Raw genomic sequence first — 18,311 nt, 5'->3', positions numbered from 1 at the left:
GTTGGATGGATCTGGCGCTTTAAAAAAAAAAATAATAATAAAGGGAAGTTTGGGAGAGTTTACCTCTGGCACTTGGGTCTGAGCTTGCAAGCAGGACTCTTGTCAGGGGCTGGGCGCTCTCTCTGTATCTTTTGCTGTCTCATGTTCCCTGGCTTGGGGTAAGTGTAGTTTTTAATTTTCAGCTTTGTCTTCTGCTGCCTGGAGTGTAAGCTGGTGCTCCAGCCTCTCCCTGTCAGCAGCAGCCCTCGTTGGTCAGAGTAACATTCCTCTGACAGAGTAACAAAATAAATAAAAAGCGCAGAGACCGATTGAAGACACCAAGGGAGAGTTGGGTTGTTTACCTGCTCTCCGGGGTCGAGCGTTCGTTGGGAAAGCAGCATGGTGTCAGCTGCAGGCAGCCTTCGGAGGTCTTCTCTGCCATGTCGCCCGCTGCTCGATGCCCCGCATGCGGGGAGCTGGCCCTCCCGCGTGTCTCGGGAGGGTCTTTGTGCCAGGTGCCTCCCCAGTGGGGAGGGCTCCTCCAGGCTGGAGGGACGCACTGTTTCGCCTGCTAAATCGCACCAGGGTGTTGCATGGCCGGCCCCGTTCCCGTCAGACGTGGGAATGGTGGCCATCTTGGATTCCTCCGATGCTGCCTCAGTGCATTCCAACATGGATTTGGCTCCCTCGCCCTGATTTTGGGCGCCCTGAGAAGGGCGACCAAAAAGGTGGAAGGTCTTCATCAAATGACTTATGAGGAGAGACTGAAGAATCTAAATATGTACACCCTGGAGGAAAGGAGGAGCAGAGGTGATATGATACAGACTTTCAGATACTTGAAAGGTTTTAATGATCCAAAGACAACGACAAACCTTTTCCATAGGAAAAAAATCAGCAGAACCAGGGGTCAAGATTTGAAGCTCCAGGGAGGAAGATTCAGAACCAATGTCAGGAAGTATTTCTTCACGGAGAGGGTGGTGGATGCCTGGAATGCCCTTCCGGAGGAAGTGGTGAAGACCAGAACTGTGAAGGACTTCAAAGGGGCGTGGGATAAACACTGTGGATCCATAAAATCAAGAGGCCGCCAATGAAGAGTGGGGGACTCGCCAGAATGATGGCTACTGCCTGGAAACAATACCCTTTTCCCTGTACGTACCTGGATCAGTCCAGACCATGGGTTATGTCCCCAATCCAGCAGATGGAGTCAGCACAAGCTTCGAGGGGGCGTCACCATATATACCACTACCCCCTCTGCAGGAGTTCAGTATCTTCTGACTCCAGCAGATGCGAGTAGGGGACTCAGGGTTTCTCTCCCTGTGGTTGTAAATTAATCTTTTCCCTTTTTGCTTCCTCCTTTTCTGGGCTTCTGCCTAGTTTTGTCTGGTGGATCAAGTTTTTCTCTTTTAAAAAAAAAAACAAAAAAAAAAAACAAAAAACTCTTATTCAAAGGCAGGCTGTGGGGAGGCGTGGCTTACCCCCTGTGTTTGTTTCCCCTCCCGGTGCTGTAGTTAGGACGGGGTAAGTGATATTATATATTTTGTTGTTCGTTTTTCTTTGCAGCTCTCCCCAACCCCGGGGCCTCGCGGCTGCCGGTGGTGACAGTTTTTCAGCGCTGGTGTCTCGGGCAGCCTCGTGGGCTGCTGGGACACACAGAAAAGTTTTTCTTCTGCCGGGTTGTGAGGCCAGGAAGGCCCCCCCGCGCCGATTTCTTCAGCGGGCAGTGCAGGCTTTCTGGCCCCCCCGCAGCGGCGGTTTTTCGCGCGGCCACCCTCCCGAGCCTCAATTTATTTTTATTTTTTTCTCTCAGCCGGCGTTGCTCTCGCGGGGTGCTCCCGATGCCGCGGCCGTCGCGTTGCTCGGCCTGCGGCGAACCGGGATCCAGGATCTCCCGCGAGGGCGTCTGCGCCCGGTGCCTTCCCGGGGGGGAAGGCACCTCGCGGTCCATCGCCGATTTGGTGTTGCTCTCTTCGATGCCCGGGAGGCGCGGGCCGGCCCCTCCCCCATTCCTGGCGGGAACGGCGGCCATTTTGCAGGCACAGCGCCCTGAGGAGGATCCAGAGGCGCTGGAGGAGGGGGATTGCGATGCGGTTTCTCCGCCGTTCTTAGTGCCGGAGCAAGGCCCGCAGGGGCAGGGTCCAACGGGGGTTCCCCCCCCTGGAGCCCCCTCGGGCAGGCCGGGGTTTTCCCCGGAGTTTGTTTTGCTGATGCACACAGCCTACCTCCAGGGGTTGGAGACTCCTGCGGGGCCTCCCCCTCCCAAGATCCCACGGACGTCCCCCCCGGCACAGGCCCCCCCCGCCCCGGCGGGCGCGGGGGCCCCTCATGTTCACCCTCCAGCTCGGGCCCGCTTTTCGGCTGCGGCTGTGGGAGCGGTGTCAGGACCAGCGGATCCGGGATCTGATCCTCCGGATGGCGGACAAGGAGACTCCATGCCTGAGGGGGACGACCCGCGCACGCTGCGCCTCTTCCAGAGGGACGAGTTGGATGACCTCATTCCACTTATAATTCAGGAATTGGATCTGGACCCACCGCCGGACCCGCCTGCTCCAGTGGCGCCGGCAGTCGTCATTTCTTCAAAGAAGGGGGACCCGGTCCTGGCGGCCCGGCGGCCCAGGGCTCGGGCTTTTCCCATTCACGAATCGTTCCTGCAGCTTCTCACTGGGGAATGGGATACCCCGGAGGCTGCTCTGAAGGGCAGCCGGGCTATGGAAAAGCTCTACCCCCTGCCGGAGGATTTCCTGGACCTCATTAGGGCTCCGAAGGTGGACTCCGCGGTGTCGGCGGTCACGAAGAGGACGACGATACCGGTGACAGGAGGTGCGGCCTTGCGGGATACGCAAGATCGCAAATTGGAGGTTTTCCTGAAGAGGGTCTTCGAGGTCTCCGCTCTGGGTATGCGGGCAGCAATGTGCAGTTCCCTGGCCCAGAGGGCGAGCCTTCTCTGGGTACAACAGCTGCTCACGTCGCAGGAACTGCCCGCGGAGGAGGCCGCCCAGGCGGACAGGCTAGAAGCGGCGGTGGCGTATGGGGCGGATGCCTCGTACGACCTGTTTCGGATCCTAGCAAGAGCCATGGTGTCGGTAGTGGCGGCACGGCGCCTCCTGTGGCTTCGCAACTGGGCGGCGGATACGTCCTCCAAGTCGAGTCTGGGCTCCCTTCCATTCAGAGGTAAGTTCCTCTTCGGGGAGGACCTGGATCAGATCATCAAGTCTCTGGGGGACAACGCGGTTCATCGGCTGCCGGAGGACAGATATCGGCCTTCGCGAGCATATGCCTCTTCCCGGACCAGGGCCAGGGCGCAACGGCGCTACAGGAGCTACAGGCCATCGGGCTCTAGGCCCGCCGCCTCCAGGCCACAGACCTGGTCACGTTCCTTTCGTGGACGGAGGCCCGCCCGCACCACCCCCGGAGCAGGTAACCCCCCTCCTAAGCCTTCGCAATGATGTCAGGCTCGCCCACTCCGCCAGTCCCAGAATTGGGGGACGGCTGGCGTTTTTCTACCAGGAGTGGGCGCAGATCACCTCGGACCAGTGGGTCCTGGACACCATAGAGCACGGCTACGCATTGGAATTTGTCCGTCCTCCACAGGCAAGGTTCATTTTCTCCCCCTGCGGGTCGGTGCTCAAGAGACGGGCGGTGCAGGCGACGTTGGACAGACTTCGGGAAATAGGGGCTATCGCCCCCGTGCCCTCCGGAGAGGTGGGCTCGGGCCACTATTCCATTTACTTCGTCGTGCCAAAGAAGGACGGGTCCTTCCGGCCCATCCTGGATCTCAAGGAAATCAACAAGTGCCTCCGAGTGGTCCGGTTTCGCATGGAAACACTGCGGTCCGTGATTGCGGCGGTACATCGGGGGGAGTTCCTCGCCTCTCTGGACCTCACGGAGGCCTACCTGCACATTCCCATCCGCCGGGACCATCACAGTCTCCTCCGGTTCAAGATCCTGGACCAGCACTTTCAATTCATAGCGCTCCCGTTCGGATTGGCGACGGCACCGCGTACCTTTACCAAGATCATGGTCGTTGTGGCGGCAGCCCTTCGAAAGGAGGGCGTGCTGGTCCATCCCTACTTGGACGATTGGCTCATTCGAGCGAAGTCCTTCAACCAGGGACAGGCAGCGGTGCGCAGGGTGGTCCAGTTTCTACAGTCCCTGGGCTGGGTGGTGAACTTCTCCAAGAGCTCCCTCGTACCCTCGCAGCGCTTGGATTTTTTGGGAGCGTCCTTCGACACCCGGCTGGGCAAAGTCTTCCTGCGTCAGGACAAGGCGCAATCGTTGCGGGAGCATGTACTGCGGTTCTCTGCCTTGCAAGATCCCACCTCCTGGGACTACCTCCAGCTCCTGGGGGTGATGGGTTCCACCATCGACATGGTCCCCTGGGCGTTTGCGCATCTCAGGCCCTTGCAGTGGGCGCTCCTCTCCCGTTGGAAACCGGTTTCGCAGGACTACCAGATGATTCTCCCACTTCCACAAAAGGCCAGGGACAGCCTGGGCTGGTGGCTGGAGCCGTCGAGTCTAGCCCACGGAGTGTCTCTCGACTTGCCCAATTGGGTGATAGTAACCACCGATGCCAGTCTGCTGGGCTGGGGGGCGGTCTGCGATCGAAGCGCCACGCAGGGGACGTGGTCCGCGGTGGAGGCGACGTGGTCCATCAACCGTCTGGAAACCAGAGCGGTCAGGCTAGCTCTGCGACATTTTCTGCCGCTCCTTCGGAACCGGGAGGTCAGAATCCTATCAGACAATGCTACCACCGTGGCCTACATCAACCGCCAAGGCGGCACGCGCAGCCCGCAAGTAGCGCTAGAGGCGGCGCTGCTGATGCAATGGGCGGAGCGTCATCTCGTTCGACTAGCGGCCTCGCACATCGCCGGAGTGGACAACGTGCAGGCGGACTTCCTCAGTCGTCAGCTGCTGGACCCCGGCGAGTGGTCTCTGTCCGAGGAAGCGATGCAACTTCTAGTCCGGCGTTGGGGTGCCCCCCACTTGGATTTGATGGCCTCCGCTCTCAACGCCAAGGCTCCTCGCTTCTTCAGTCGCCGGAGAGAGCGCGGCGCGGAGGGAGTGGATGCGCTGGCCCTTCCGTGGCCGTCTCATCTTCTCCTATACGCGTTTCCACCATGGCCCCTGGTGGGCAGAATGCTTCGCAGAATAGAAAGTCATCAGGGGACCGTAATCTTCGTCGCTCCGGAATGGCCCAGGCGGCCTTGGTTCGCGGACCTGATACAACTGGTGATCGACGGGCCAGTCAGACTGGGGCACCTCCCCCGTCTCTTACGTCAGGGCCCGGTATTTTTCGATCAGGCAGAACTCTTCTGTCTTGCGGCCTGGCTTTTGAGAGGCGCCGCCTTCGGCGCCGGGGATACCCGGAGGCGGTAGTGTCCACTCTACTGCGGGCACGTAAGACATCGACGTCGGTGGCCTATGTTCGTGTCTGGAAGGTGTTCGAGCTGTGGTGTGCTAGTCAGGACACGAGACCTACGAAGGCTTCGGTACCTCAGATCCTGCAGTTTTTACAGGCGGGGGTGGACAAAGGACTCGCCTATAATTCTCTGCGGGTGCAGGTGGCCGCCCTGGGTTCGCTGTTGCGTGATGGCGGTTCCCTGCTACAGCATCCGGACATTGCGCGTTTCCTCAAGGGGGTCAAGCATTTGCGGCCTCCAGTACGGGACCCGTGTCCCTCCTGGAGTCTCAACCTGGTGCTTCGCTCCCTGTCGGGACCACCGTTCGAGCCGCTGAGCACTGCTACGATCAAGGATCTCACCCTCAAAGCGGTATTCCTGGTGGCCATCTGTTCCGCTCGCCGCATCTCGGAGCTGCAGGCTCTGTCGTGTAGAGAGCCTTACCTGCGTTTCTCCGACTCTGGAGTGTCGCTTCGCACAGTGCCTTCCTTCCTTCCAAAGGTGGTGTCTGCATTCCATGTGAACCAGACGGTGGAATTGCCGTCTTTTTCTTCCTCCGAGCCGAAGGCTCTCCGACTATTGGATGTCAGGCGCACGCTGCGTCTCTACCTGGAGGCTACCAATGAGTTCCGGATTTCGGATCATCTCTTCGTGCTTTGGTCTGGTCCCAGGAAAGGGTCTCAGGCCTCGAAAGCGACCATTGCGAGGTGGTTGAAGGCGGGCATTGCTGCTTCATACATTGGGGCGGGGCGGTCTCCCCCGCCCGGCATTGTAGCTCATTCTACTCGTTCTCAGGCGGCTTCCTGGGCGGAGGCTCGTTCGGTCTCTACTCAGGAAATCTGCAGAGCAGCTACCTGGAAATCGTTACACACGTTCTCGAGGCACTATCGTCTGCACCTCGCCTCCTCAGTCACGGGACATTTTGGCGAACAGGTTCTCCGAGCAGGCCTCGCAGGACCCCACCCGATTTAGGGAAGCTTGGGTACATCCCATGGTCTGGACTGATCCAGGTACGTACAGGGAAAAGAAAATTATTACTTACCTGCTAATTTTCGTTCCTGTAGTACCATGGATCAGTCCAGACGCCCACCGCACTTGGGTCTTTTCCTTCCTGCTCGACTCTTCTCTACGGGACTGTAGTGTGATAGGGCTTTCCCGGCTCCTCAGTCGCACTGTTTCTCACAGCCCCCTTCACGTTGGCGTGCTGTTTACGCAGCGTCCTACCCGTTGGTAGGACGGTTCCAGTTTTTCTATTACGGTTACACGGTTTATTGTTGCCGGTTCTTATAAACTTGATCCACTAAAGGGGTTCTATTTCTACTCGGGCTTTGATATACTCGATACTGAACTCCTGCAGAGGGGGTAGTAGTATATATGGTGACGCCCCCTCGAAGCTTGTGCTGACTCCATCTGCTGGATTGGGGACATAACCCATGGTCTGGACTGATCCATGGTACTACAGGAACGAAAATTAGCAGGTAAGTAATAATTTTCTTATTCAATAAACATACACATGCTTACTGCGACTCCAACATCGCTCTAAGCTACAACAGCAAGAGGAAATGTGGAAAAAAGGATTTGCACTCACAAAGCGGGGAGTAGCTGGCTTGTTATGGCGGTTACTACCCCAAACCAAATAAGCCTGATACTTCACTTTCAATGCATATCAAGCATAGCTCCCTGCTTCAACGGCAGGGGAGAAGAAAAACAACCAATAAGGGCTGAATAACATATTCTGGGTAAAACAAATAAGCATGGGTGTAGCTTGCTTATTGCGGCGGTTACTACCCCTACTACCCCTAACTAATCAAGCTAGATATTTCACTTGGATGCAGCTCCATAACTGCTCTCTACATTAATGGTGGGGGTGGAAGGGAAATAGAACCAAAAAGCTATGAGAAAAAATGTGTGAAGCTTGCTGGGCAGACTGGATGGGCCGTTTGGTCGTCTTCTGCCGTCATTTCTATGTTTCTATGATTCTTACTCCGGTGGGGATCTTCCTGCTCTGCCCCCCCCCCCCCAGGCCTTTTTCGACAGACTTCATTTTATTAATGCACAGTGCCTATCTGGCTCAGCTGATCCAGCTTTGCCCTATCCCCCACTGAAGGTCCCTAGGGTGGAGGAGTCCCAGGGAGGGCTGGGGGTTGCTCCCGGTTCGGCTGTGGTCCCATCAACCTCTCGGGTGCAGGTGGTCTCGCAACTCCCTCTACCGGCCCCTCCTCTTCCTCAGGACCCCTTTGTGGATCCGGTTCTGGATGACACAGCTCCGCAGGTAGAGGGCAATGACCCCAGGGATCTTCGGCTCTTTCAATGGGATGAATTAAACCACCTCATTCCACACGTCCTGGAGGAATTGGATTTGGACCCTCCACAGGAGTCTCCGGAGCCCATTACCACTTCCAAAAAGGGAGATCCAGTTCTGGCAGGGCTCCGTCCGCCGGCTAAGACTTTCCATTTCATCCTAACCTCCTGCCATTGTTAACTAAAGAATGGGACACCCCTGAGGCATCCCTGCGGGTCAGCAGGGCCATGGACAAGCTATACCCACTCCAGGAGCAGTACCTGGAGCTCCTCAAGTTACCTCGCGTGGACTCTGCGGTGACAGCTGTCACGAAGAGGACTACCATCCCGGTCACGGGAGGTGCCTTCTTGCAATATCTGCAAGACCGCAAACTCGAGGTTTATTTGAAGCGGGTTTTTGAAGTATCCGCTTTGGATGTCCGGGCAGCGGTCTGTAGCTCCTTGATGCAGCGATCAGGGTTAAGGTGGGTCCAGCAACTTCTTAGTTCCTGAGACCTTTCCTTGGAGGAGGCGCAGCAAGCGGAGCCTTATATGATCTTCTCCGGGTGTTAGTGCGATCCATGGTCCGTGGTCTTGGCAAGGCATCTCCCTTGGCTACATAACTGATCCGCGGACTCTTCATCTAAGGCACAGCTGGGTTTGCTGCCTTTCAAAGGGAAATTGCTGTTCGGGGACGAACTGGACCAGCTGATTAAGTCGCTGGACGACAATAAGGTGCATAAGCTGCCGGAGGACCGGCCTTGCAGCTCCAGGGTTTTCAGTTCCTCGCGCACCCGTTTCCGGGGACAGTGCAGTTTGACAGTCTAGACCTCTGGCTCACAAGTCTCCAGCTTCTAGATCGCAGTCTTGGTCTCAATCCTTTCGCGGGCGGCAGCCCCCTTGCGATACCTTTACTCAAGGAGCAGCCTCTAAATCCTCCCAATGAGGTGTTGCTGGTCCACCGACTCCCAGAATAGGGGGACGCCTCTCCCTCTTCCTCGGGGAGTGGATCGAGATCACCTCGGACCGTTGGGTCTTGGATATTCTACAACACGGTTACGCTTTAGAATTTGCTCGGCCTCTTTGGGACCGTTTTTGTCTTCTCCCCATGTGAACCGTCCAGCCGTCCATGTGAGCTGTCCGCCAGACCCTCTATCACCTTGGGGCCATCATTCCAGTGCCTCTAGCAGAATACGGGCGTGGCCACTATTCAGTCTACTTCGTGATACCCAAAAGGAGGGGTCCTTCTGGCCAATCTTGGACTTCAAGATGGTCAACAGGGCTCTCCGTATTCCTCACTTTTGGATGGAGTCCCTTTGGTCAGTGATTGCGGTGGTATGCCACGGCGAGTTCCTTACCTTGTTGGATTTGATGGAGGCTTACCTTCATATTCCCATCCGAAAGGACCATCAGCACTTTCTGCGGTTCAAGATCTTGGGGCAACATTACCAATTTCAGACTCTGCCCTTTGGCCTTGCGACGGTGCCTCAAACTTTCACCAAGATCATGGTGGTGGTAGCAGCGGCTCTGCGGAAGGAAGGCATCTTGGTCCACCCTTTATCTCGACGACTGGCTCATCCGGGCGAAATCCAGCGACCTATGTCAAGCTATCAGCAGGGTTCTGCATCTTCAGTCGCTGGGCTGGGTGGTTAATTTTTGCCAAGAGTCAGCTCACCCTGTCGCAGTCTCTCGACTTCTTGGGAGCACATTTCAATACCACTGTGGGCAAGGTCTCTCTCCCAGTGCAGCGAGCGCTGGCTCTTCAGTCGCAGGTATGACGTTTTCGGATCCTTCTTCCTCCCACCGCCTGGGATTATCTGCAGCTTTTGGGTACCATGGCCTCCACGATAGATGTGGTCCCGTGGGCTCTGGCACACATGCGGCTGTTACAAAGAGCCTTGCTTTCCCGCTGGAAGCCGATCTCCTGGGAATTTCAGGCTCCTCTACCGATTCCTCCATTAGTCAGCACCATCCTCTCGTGGTGGCTCAGTCTTGATGGACTTGGAAATCCCACAAGTGATAGTCATCACTACGGATGCCAGTTTCACGGGCTGGGGAGCAGTGTGCAGACGACTCTCGGCACAGGGCCAAGGGACCCTGGATCAGGTGGCCTGGTCAATAAACAGTCTGGAGGCAAGAGCTGTCCGTCTAGCGCTCAAGCGGTTTCTCCCACAGGTCCAAGGCCGGGCGGTTGGCATACTCTGACAATGCCACAACAGTGGCTTATATAAACAGTCAGGGAGGGACTAGAAGTCATGTGTCTCAGGAAACAGGACAAGCTCCTTCTTTGGACGGAAATCCATCTCTCCCATCTAGCGGCCTCACACATTGCGGGAGTGAACAATGTCCAAGCGGACTTCTTGAGTCATCAGCACATTGATCCCGGAGAGTGGGAGCTGTCCGAGCAGGCGATTTGCCCTTCTCTTCAGGGGGTGGGGGCGCCCCCATCTGGACCTGATGGCCACTCAAAGGAATGTGAAGTCTCCGCTTCTTCAGCCGACGAAGGGAACACGGGGCAGAAGGTGTGGATGCCCTAGCCTTGCCATGGCACATCCTCTGTGTTTCCCCCCTGGCCTCTGGTGGGAAAGGTACTCCGGATCGACTTGCACCCTGGACCCATCGTCCTGGTGGCTCCAGAGTGGCCATGGTATCTGTGGTTTGTGGACTTGGTCAACCTAGCTGTGGACGGTCCTTTGTGCCTGGGCCATCTTCTGAACCTTCGGCGACAGTCCCGTATTTTTCAACCAGGTAGAATGCTTTTGTCTTGTGGCCTGGCTTTTGAGAGGCGCAGACTGAGAAAGCGGGGGTATCATGAGGCGGTCATCTCTACTCTTCTGAAGGCTCGGAAGACTTCAACCTTGGCAGCCTATGTCTGGGTCTGGAAGTTCTTTGTAACCTGATGTGTTTCTTCTAATATCTCGCCACGCCAGGCATCGGTAGCCCAGGTCCTGGCTTTCCTAGAGTCTGTCGGTATTCCACTGTACCCAAGCAGAACAATAATAAAGATTCACAACTGTCACTGAACAACATCCTACCCCCCCCCCCCCCCCCCCCCGAAGAGCAGAGAAATCAAAGAACTCGTAACAAACTGAAAAACAATGCCCTATAATTCTGACCCTAAACAGGGGGCATATGAAACTTACAACCAGAAATCATAAACTACCAGCCGAGCGTACTCTCCCTGGGTGTGACTCTGGCTGATCCATGGTACTACAGGAACGAAAATTAGCAGGTAAGAACCAATTTTCCTTTCCTTGTATGTACCCGGATCAGCCCAGACTCCTGGGATGTACCCAAGCTTCCCTAACCAGGGTGGGTCTGCGAGAGTCCCGCTTGGAGAACACTGGCTCTGAACTCCCCAGGCTCAGGTGCCCGGACATCAAGTCTATAGTTTCTCGCGAAAGTATGAGTGGACTTCCAGGTAGCTGCCCTGCAAATCTCTTGCGGCGCCACTTGTTGACATTCTGTCCACAAAGTCGACTGCAAGCGCGTAGAATGAGCCTTAACCCTGACCGGAATCAACCGGCCCTGTACAAGGTATGCAGACACAATAGCTGCCTCCTTCAGCCACCAGGCGATAGTTGCCTTGGAAGCTTTCTGACCCCTTCTGGGTCCACTCCATAAGACAAAAAGATGATCCGTCAAACGAAAACTATTCATGACCTCCACGTAACACAACAATGCCCGTTTCACATCCAGCTTACACAAATCTCTGGCGAAGAGGAATCCACACCTGCAAAGGAAGGAAGCTCCAGACTGATTTAAATGAAAAGCAGAGGCCACCTTCGGGCCTCTGCTTTTCATTTAAATCAGGAGAGAGAGGATGGAACAGTGTGCAATGAAACACCCTCGTCCAAAATCCTTAAAGGCTCTCTGCAAGATAGCGCCTGGAGCTCTGAAATGCGCCTCACCAAAACAGTAGCGACCAAAAACACCATTTTGAGTGAGATCCTTCAGGGTCACCCGCTTCAAGGGCTCAAAGGGAGCCAAGCAAAGGGCGTGGAGGACCAAATTAAGTTTCCAGGAAGGACAAGGATTCCTAACTGGAGGGCGCAAGTGCTTAACTCCTTTCAGGAACCTAGCCACATCATGGTGCAAAGCAAGCGCCACCCCATTCACCTTACCTCAAACAACCTAATGCTGTTACTTGAACTCTCAAGGAATTAAAGGCCAGACTCTTAGACAAGCCCGCCTGAAGGAAATCCAGAACCTCCAGGATTGAGGCCTTGGCAGGACGAATACTACGTTCCACACACCAGGACTCAGACGACCCCCCCCCAGACCCTAACATAGGCTCTGGAGGTAGAAGTTTTACAGGAGTGCAAGAGTGTGGCAATAACCGCAGGTGAATAACCCCTCGGACTTAACCTCTGCCTTTCAAAAGCCATGCCGCTAGACAGAAGCGATCGACCTCGCCGAAATAGACTGGCCCCTAGCACAGTAGAATCGGGGACGGAGGAAATCTCAGTGGGCCGTCGACGGCTAGAGTCAAAAGATCCGCAAACCAGACGTCGTGGCCATTCCGGAGCCATTAGAATCACTGTACCCGGGTGAACTTCTATGCAGCGCAACACTTTTCTGACCAACGGCCACGGAGGAAAGACGTACAACAGAACATCCCTTGGCCATGGCAGAACCAGAGCATCTACTCCCTCTGCTCCCAGTTCTCATCGCCCACTGAAGAAACGAGCCTTGGCATTGCGAAACGTTGCCATGAGGTCCATGGATGGCCTGGTCCAACGCTGGCACAGAAGACTAAAGGCCTCGTCTGAGAGTTCCCACTCTCCTGGATCCAACTGGTTTCGACTTAGAATGTCTGCCTGCATGTTGTCGGTGATGTGGGAGGTCGCAATCTTGTAAAAGTGCCGTTCCACCCAGGCGATTAGCAGTCGAGCCTCCGTCGCCACTGGACAGCTCCTGGTTCCTCCTTGACGATTGATGTAAGCCACTGCTGTGGCATTGTCGGATAGTATCCTCACTGACCGCCCTTCCACGAAGGGAAGAAGGGCCTGCAATGCCAGCTACACCGCCGCCCCCCCCCCCCCCCCATCCAGAGAGACTGGCGTCGGATGTGACCACGATCCACATGGGAATCTCCAAGTCCTGTCCCAGACACAAGTTGTCTGGACACAGCCACCAATGTAGACTGGCACGCACCACTTCCATCAGCAGGATTGAAGCTGGAACTGCTGGGAAAGTGGACTCCACCGGGAGAGCAACGCAGACTGCAGAGGACGCATATGAGCAAAGGCCCACAGAACAAGCTCGAGGGTGGAAGCCATCTACCCCAGGACCTGCAAATAATCCCAGGCCTGTGGGCTGAAGCATGGAACTGAATAAATCCACCTGGGAAATCAACTTGGAAAGTCTCTCTTCTGTAAGAAACACCTTGCCAGAGGGTGTATCTAATCTGGCTCCAAGAAGGAATCAGATGGCTCTTGTCGGGGTTTACCACCCAACCTAAGGAAGTCAACCTCCAGAGGACCCGCTGGACCGCGGTCCTGCACAACTCCTCCGACTTAGCACGAATCAGCCAATCGTCCAGGTAGTGATGAACCAATACTCCCTCGCGCCGCAGGGCTGCTGCTACCACCACCATCAACTTAGTGAAGGCCCTTGGTGCTGTCGCAAGGCCGAATGGGAGTGCACAAAACTGGAAATGCTGGCCGAGGATCGCGAACCGTAGGTACTTCTGATCCGGATGGATGGGAATGTGCAGATAAGCCTCTGTCAGGTCCAACGACGCCAGAAACTCTCCCTTGTGGACGGATGCTATCACGGAGCGCAGAGTTTCCATCCGAAAACGAGGCACCGTCAACTTCTGATTGACCTGTTTCAGATCAAGGATGGGGCGAAAGGTTCCTTCCTTTTTCGACACAATGATATAGATTGAGTAACGCCCACGCCGGCTGGAACTGGAACTATCGTGACAAGGTCTTGTAAGCGCAGCAGGGTCTCGTGTACCGCTTGTCTCTTTTGGCAGCACGCGTATGGGGAAACCATGAAGCAGTCGCAGATCAGCCATGCAAAATTTAAAGGGTAGCAGTGTTCGATTATGCTTAGGACCCATTGATCTGACGTTACCGTGGTCCACTCCTCTAGGAATGACAGCCTGCCTCCAATCTTTGGAACAGAGGAGTGAACCGGCCGCCCTTCATTGTGAAGGCTTGGGACCCTCATGAGGCTGAGGGGCTCATCTCTGGAGGACCTCCAGCCTCAAAAGGACTGGGGCCACGTGTTTTGATGGCTTTGTCCCTGACGGAACAATGAGCCCGTGGAGCAAGAGGAACGAAAACGTCAATTTCCCCGAAATCTTGCTGTCTGAGGGAAAGATCCCCTGGTCCTAGGCCTGTCCTCCAGCAGCTTATGGACCTTGTTCTCTCCGAGCGACTTGATCATACCATCCAATTGCTGTCCGAACAACAATCTGCCCTTGAAGGGTAGTGAACCCAATTGCGACTTGGATACATCTGCCAACCAATTCCGCAACCATAGGAGACTACGCGCAGAAACCACTGACACCATCGCTCTTCCTGATGTCCGCAAAATATCATACAGGGCATCTGCAGTGTAAGCCACCGCAGACGCCAGCCTCCCTACCTGTAGTGACTGGGCCTCTGTAAGTTCCACAGATGCTTGGAAATCCTGGATCCAGCGGAGACTGGCCCGCTGCACGAAGCTGCTGCAGATGGCCGCCCGGACACCAAGAGCAGACACCTCAAAGATCATCTTCAGATGTACCTCCAACTTACGGTCCTGCAAATCTAAATTCGACCCCCTCGCTAGTTAGCTGTACACCCGGAATACCCGAAAAAAAAACCGCACCCTTAAATCCTAACCAAATACCAGACTCCAGGGAAGCACCTCTTCCACCTGCTGGAGACAGAAGAATACTGACACTAGGGGGCACCTCGGGGGTATACGACAGTCCCCAGAAATTGGTCTGTCTCCGCCTGCTGGAGGGGAGGTAAAACCCAGGAGTCTGGGCTGATCCGGGTACGTACAGGGAACTTTGGGCACTGCCATATATCCGAGAGTGCCACCTGAAGCCCCTCAGTATTTCTCTGACTCCAGCAGATGGTACAGGTGCTAAACCTGCAGTCTGCAGTTGGTAGGCATGGTTGTGAGCCACCCCTGACTGAAGCTTCGTCTGCAACAGGCCGGCGTGCTTGTTAGCCAGGGGTTCCTGGCTCCTTCAGATCCCTGTTCCTCTAAGGCTGACTCCGTAAGGTTAAAACCGAATGAGTGAAAGCTTCCTTCTGGCTGGGGACAGGCCTAGTCCGCTTGGCAGCAGGCTGGTGGGATTTCAGCAGCAGGTCGTCCCGTGGTTTTGTTGGCACGTGGGGCTCCGGGCGCTTTGACGGCGAGGGAAGGAGGAGGAGGAATTTTTGGCGTGGGTTGGCAGCCGTGTCGTGTGGTCTGTTTTCTCCTCAATGTTTTTTTTTTTCCGCGCCTGTTTCTGGGAGTTTTGCTTTAGGCCAGACGCGCCTGATTTTTCTTGCCCGGACCGTGTGGCTGCGCGGCACTGCTAATGTTGCCCTGCGCATGTGGTGCACTGGACGTGCCTCACTTTACCTGGGCTGCAGCTGGGGACAGGAGGGTTCCTCCTCGGGCCTTTGGCTGGGAAAATCAGGTCTTCGGCCGGGCCGGTGCCATAGGGATTTGCATAAGCAGGAAATTGTGGCTGCTAGCGCTGTCGCATATCTATCTGAGGCTATGAATGAGTTCTGAAGCACTGATGGGACTTTATGGAGCAGGAAGAGATGGCTTCTCGCACCACAGCTTATTGGATTAAGGAAGTGGATGCAGGGAAACTTTTCTCTGACTTGACCCGAGCACAGGCAGTTTCCTGGCTGGAACCGTTTGCTGTCTCCAGCAGAGATTTGTGGTCTTCCTTGCATACATTTGCTAAGTACTATTGGCTGGATTTGGAGGCAAGGGAAGATTCTTCCTCGGCTAGGGTAGTGTCGCTTTGGTACATCCCACTGGTGTGGATTGGCCTGAGTGCAGAGGAAGGTGAAATTACTTCTAGCTGACCCTTTCCGGAAGGCAGGCCATTCCACCATCCCACCCTGCATTGCCTTGGGGTGGTCACATTAGGATCCTTGTCAAGGACGTTATTACTCCAGGATCTGAGGAGGACTGGACCAGCGCAGAACCTGGTAAGTGGGTTCTGTTTATAGAATAGTTCTTACTGTTCTCTGTGGCTGTTAGAAGCACTGGACTCAGCAGAACGCTAAAAACCCCAAAAACAAACAAAACTTAGTGAGTTTTTGTTGGATGCAATAATTATGAATGTTGAGTTGGTTTAGTGTCCACAGCTGGCTTTTGAATAAAATACTGGCAGGCTGGTGTCTGTGCTGAGGTATACAGGGGTGATGACAGCATGTTGTTGATGTTCTTCTCAGTCTCCATCTGCTGGATGGAGTGCATAACCCACTTGTGTGGACTGGCCTGTCTTTCTTATCGGGTAAGAAGTAATTTCACCTTCTGACTGCAGGTTTCTTGCAATTCCTGAGGCAGAACTGTCAGCTTTAGCTCTGGTGCATAACAAGTACTGCTTTCAGCAGAGCCTCTGCTAGAAAGCTTAGATACATGACCAAAGAATGCTGGTTAGGCTTAAGTTTCTTTCGTTTTCTAGGGTATCAGCTATGCGACAACAGTGTTGGTGTTCTCTTCAATGACTCTACACGACTGATTATGTATAATGATGGTGACAGCTTGCAGTACATAGAAAGGAATAATACAGAATCCTACCTCAACATGCGATCATATCCTCCTGCACTCACCAAGAAGGTAAAATTGCACTGTTTACCCCCAAAAATTGGAAGCACAGTAATTAGATGTTGGGATCTTAATGAATAGAAACCTCTTCCTCTTACAGATCACGCTGCTGAAATATTTCCGTAACTATATGAGTGAGCACTTGCTGAAAGCTGGTGCCAATATTCCACCTCGTGAGGGGGATGAGCTAGCCCGGCTTCCCTTCCTCCGCACTTGGTTCAGGACCAGAAGCGCTATCATCCTGCACCTGAGCAATGGCACTGTCCAGATCAACTTCTTCCAGGTGAGGGGGGCCATTCCTTTCCATTGGACAAAGTATGGGAGGATTCCACATCTGTTGAGCTGCTTCTATTCGGCCTTCTCCAAAGGGCTATTGGGGGGAGATACCAAAATCTGCAACAGGATCCACATCCAGGAAGGTGTGGAAACTATGAAAGGGATCTAGTGAAGCTTGAATGGCCTATGGTCTAGCAGCTAACACTGAATCTAAAAAAAAAAATAAAAATTGCAGTCTCATGGCATTTGGCTTGCAAAACTCCAAGGGTGCAGTGCAGTCCAGATGGGGGCTGAAGTTCTTATGTGCCCAAAACCAGAGAGATCCGAGGGCGATATCTGATCTTGAGATACAAGTAAAGCTTAGATTGGGTACATAGGGAGAAGAGGCAGCAGGAAAAAAGTGGTGGTAAATCATATTAAATACCTCCAAGGAAGAAGAGGTCAGGAAAATATTTAACCTACACATCTGGAGAATGCAGTTTTCCTGTACATAGCCTGATCAGTCCAGACTGCTGGGTTTTGCATCCCTTCCAGCAGATGGAGACGCAGAAAAACTTGAAGAGCACCCCCTCTTAACCCGGTGTGGCACCTGCATCTCCTCAGTATTTCTCTGTCTCCAGCAGATGGAGGTGGTGCAAAACCTGCGGTCCTGACCGGTTCTTTGGTGTTAAGGCAATCTCTATTTCAAAAACAAATTCATATACAATCATAGTAATACGGATCAAGAAGGACAAACTGGCACAACCTCCCAAGGGGTAGGCAGGTCCTAGTGGGGCCATCTAGCAGGGCTCCAGGGCTGATTACCAGAAGTCTGGTCCCTCCCCCCTTATCCCCATCAAAAAGCAGCCTGTCAGCCTTCTTTGTTTAGCAGCTGCTGCGGTGAGTTTGAAAGTATTTGAATCTGGCTCCGGGTTGCATACGGGCAGACTTTAGACTTATTTTGCTCTCTGCAGGGTGCGCTGCAGCTGAGTCTTCTCCTCTGTCCCGTCAGCGCTTCCCCATGCCACGTCCGGCACGATGTGTTGCCTGCGGGGAGTCCGCTTCACGGTTCTCCCGCGCCAGTTGTGTATCAGGGTCCGGGGTCGGTGGCTAAGTCCTGCGGTGCAGCGAAAAGATCTGCTTCTCAGGAAGGTCAGGCCGACCGGTCCCTCTGAGTGCGGAACAGTGGCCATCTTGAATTCCTTTGCAGACGCGCAGGCCAAGGCATCGGGGGATCTGTCTCAGGTTCCCACAGACATGAGGACCATATAGATCTGTGCCTGGATTTTTCTGAAGGTAAGCCCAATCCCCTGGTGGGGGAAGGGGGCGGCATTAATGCCTTCTCTTTGGATTTTGTGCTTTTAATGTACAAAGCTTTCATGGCTACCCAGGCTCAGCAGAGTGGGGCTTCACAGCAGGGACATCCTGAGAAGATTCCCAGACACCTGGAGTCCCAGGGATCCCTTCAAGTCAAGAAGCTGCGGGACTCCTAGTTTCCAGATGGGACCACCATGCCAGAGGCAGCAGGCGCTGGGGCTTCGGATGCTCTCGCAAACCCTCCGCCCCTTCCTGGGACGGATCCAGATGAAGACCTGGGGAAGGAGTCTCCTCTGGAGG

General features: G+C 54.7%; 1 protein-coding gene across 1 annotated transcript in view; it reads left to right on the top strand.

Moving 5' to 3' along the window:
* The window catches only part of PLK1 (polo like kinase 1), a 40,509-nt gene that overhangs the window by 17,621 nt on the left and 4,577 nt on the right, over positions 1-18,311 (top strand). Inside the window, exons 8-9 of the mRNA XM_029577071.1 lie at positions 16,297-16,451; positions 16,540-16,722. Coding sequence (XP_029432931.1) covers positions 16,297-16,451; positions 16,540-16,722 — 338 coding nt within the window. The remainder of the gene's footprint in view (positions 1-16,296; positions 16,452-16,539; positions 16,723-18,311) is intronic.

This window comes from Rhinatrema bivittatum, chromosome 14 (genome assembly GCF_901001135.1).
Source record: "Rhinatrema bivittatum chromosome 14, aRhiBiv1.1, whole genome shotgun sequence".
Lineage (NCBI taxonomy): Eukaryota > Metazoa > Chordata > Amphibia > Gymnophiona > Rhinatrematidae > Rhinatrema > Rhinatrema bivittatum.
Note: the sequence above shows the minus strand (reverse complement) of the source record. Positions and strands in the feature narration are given on the sequence as shown.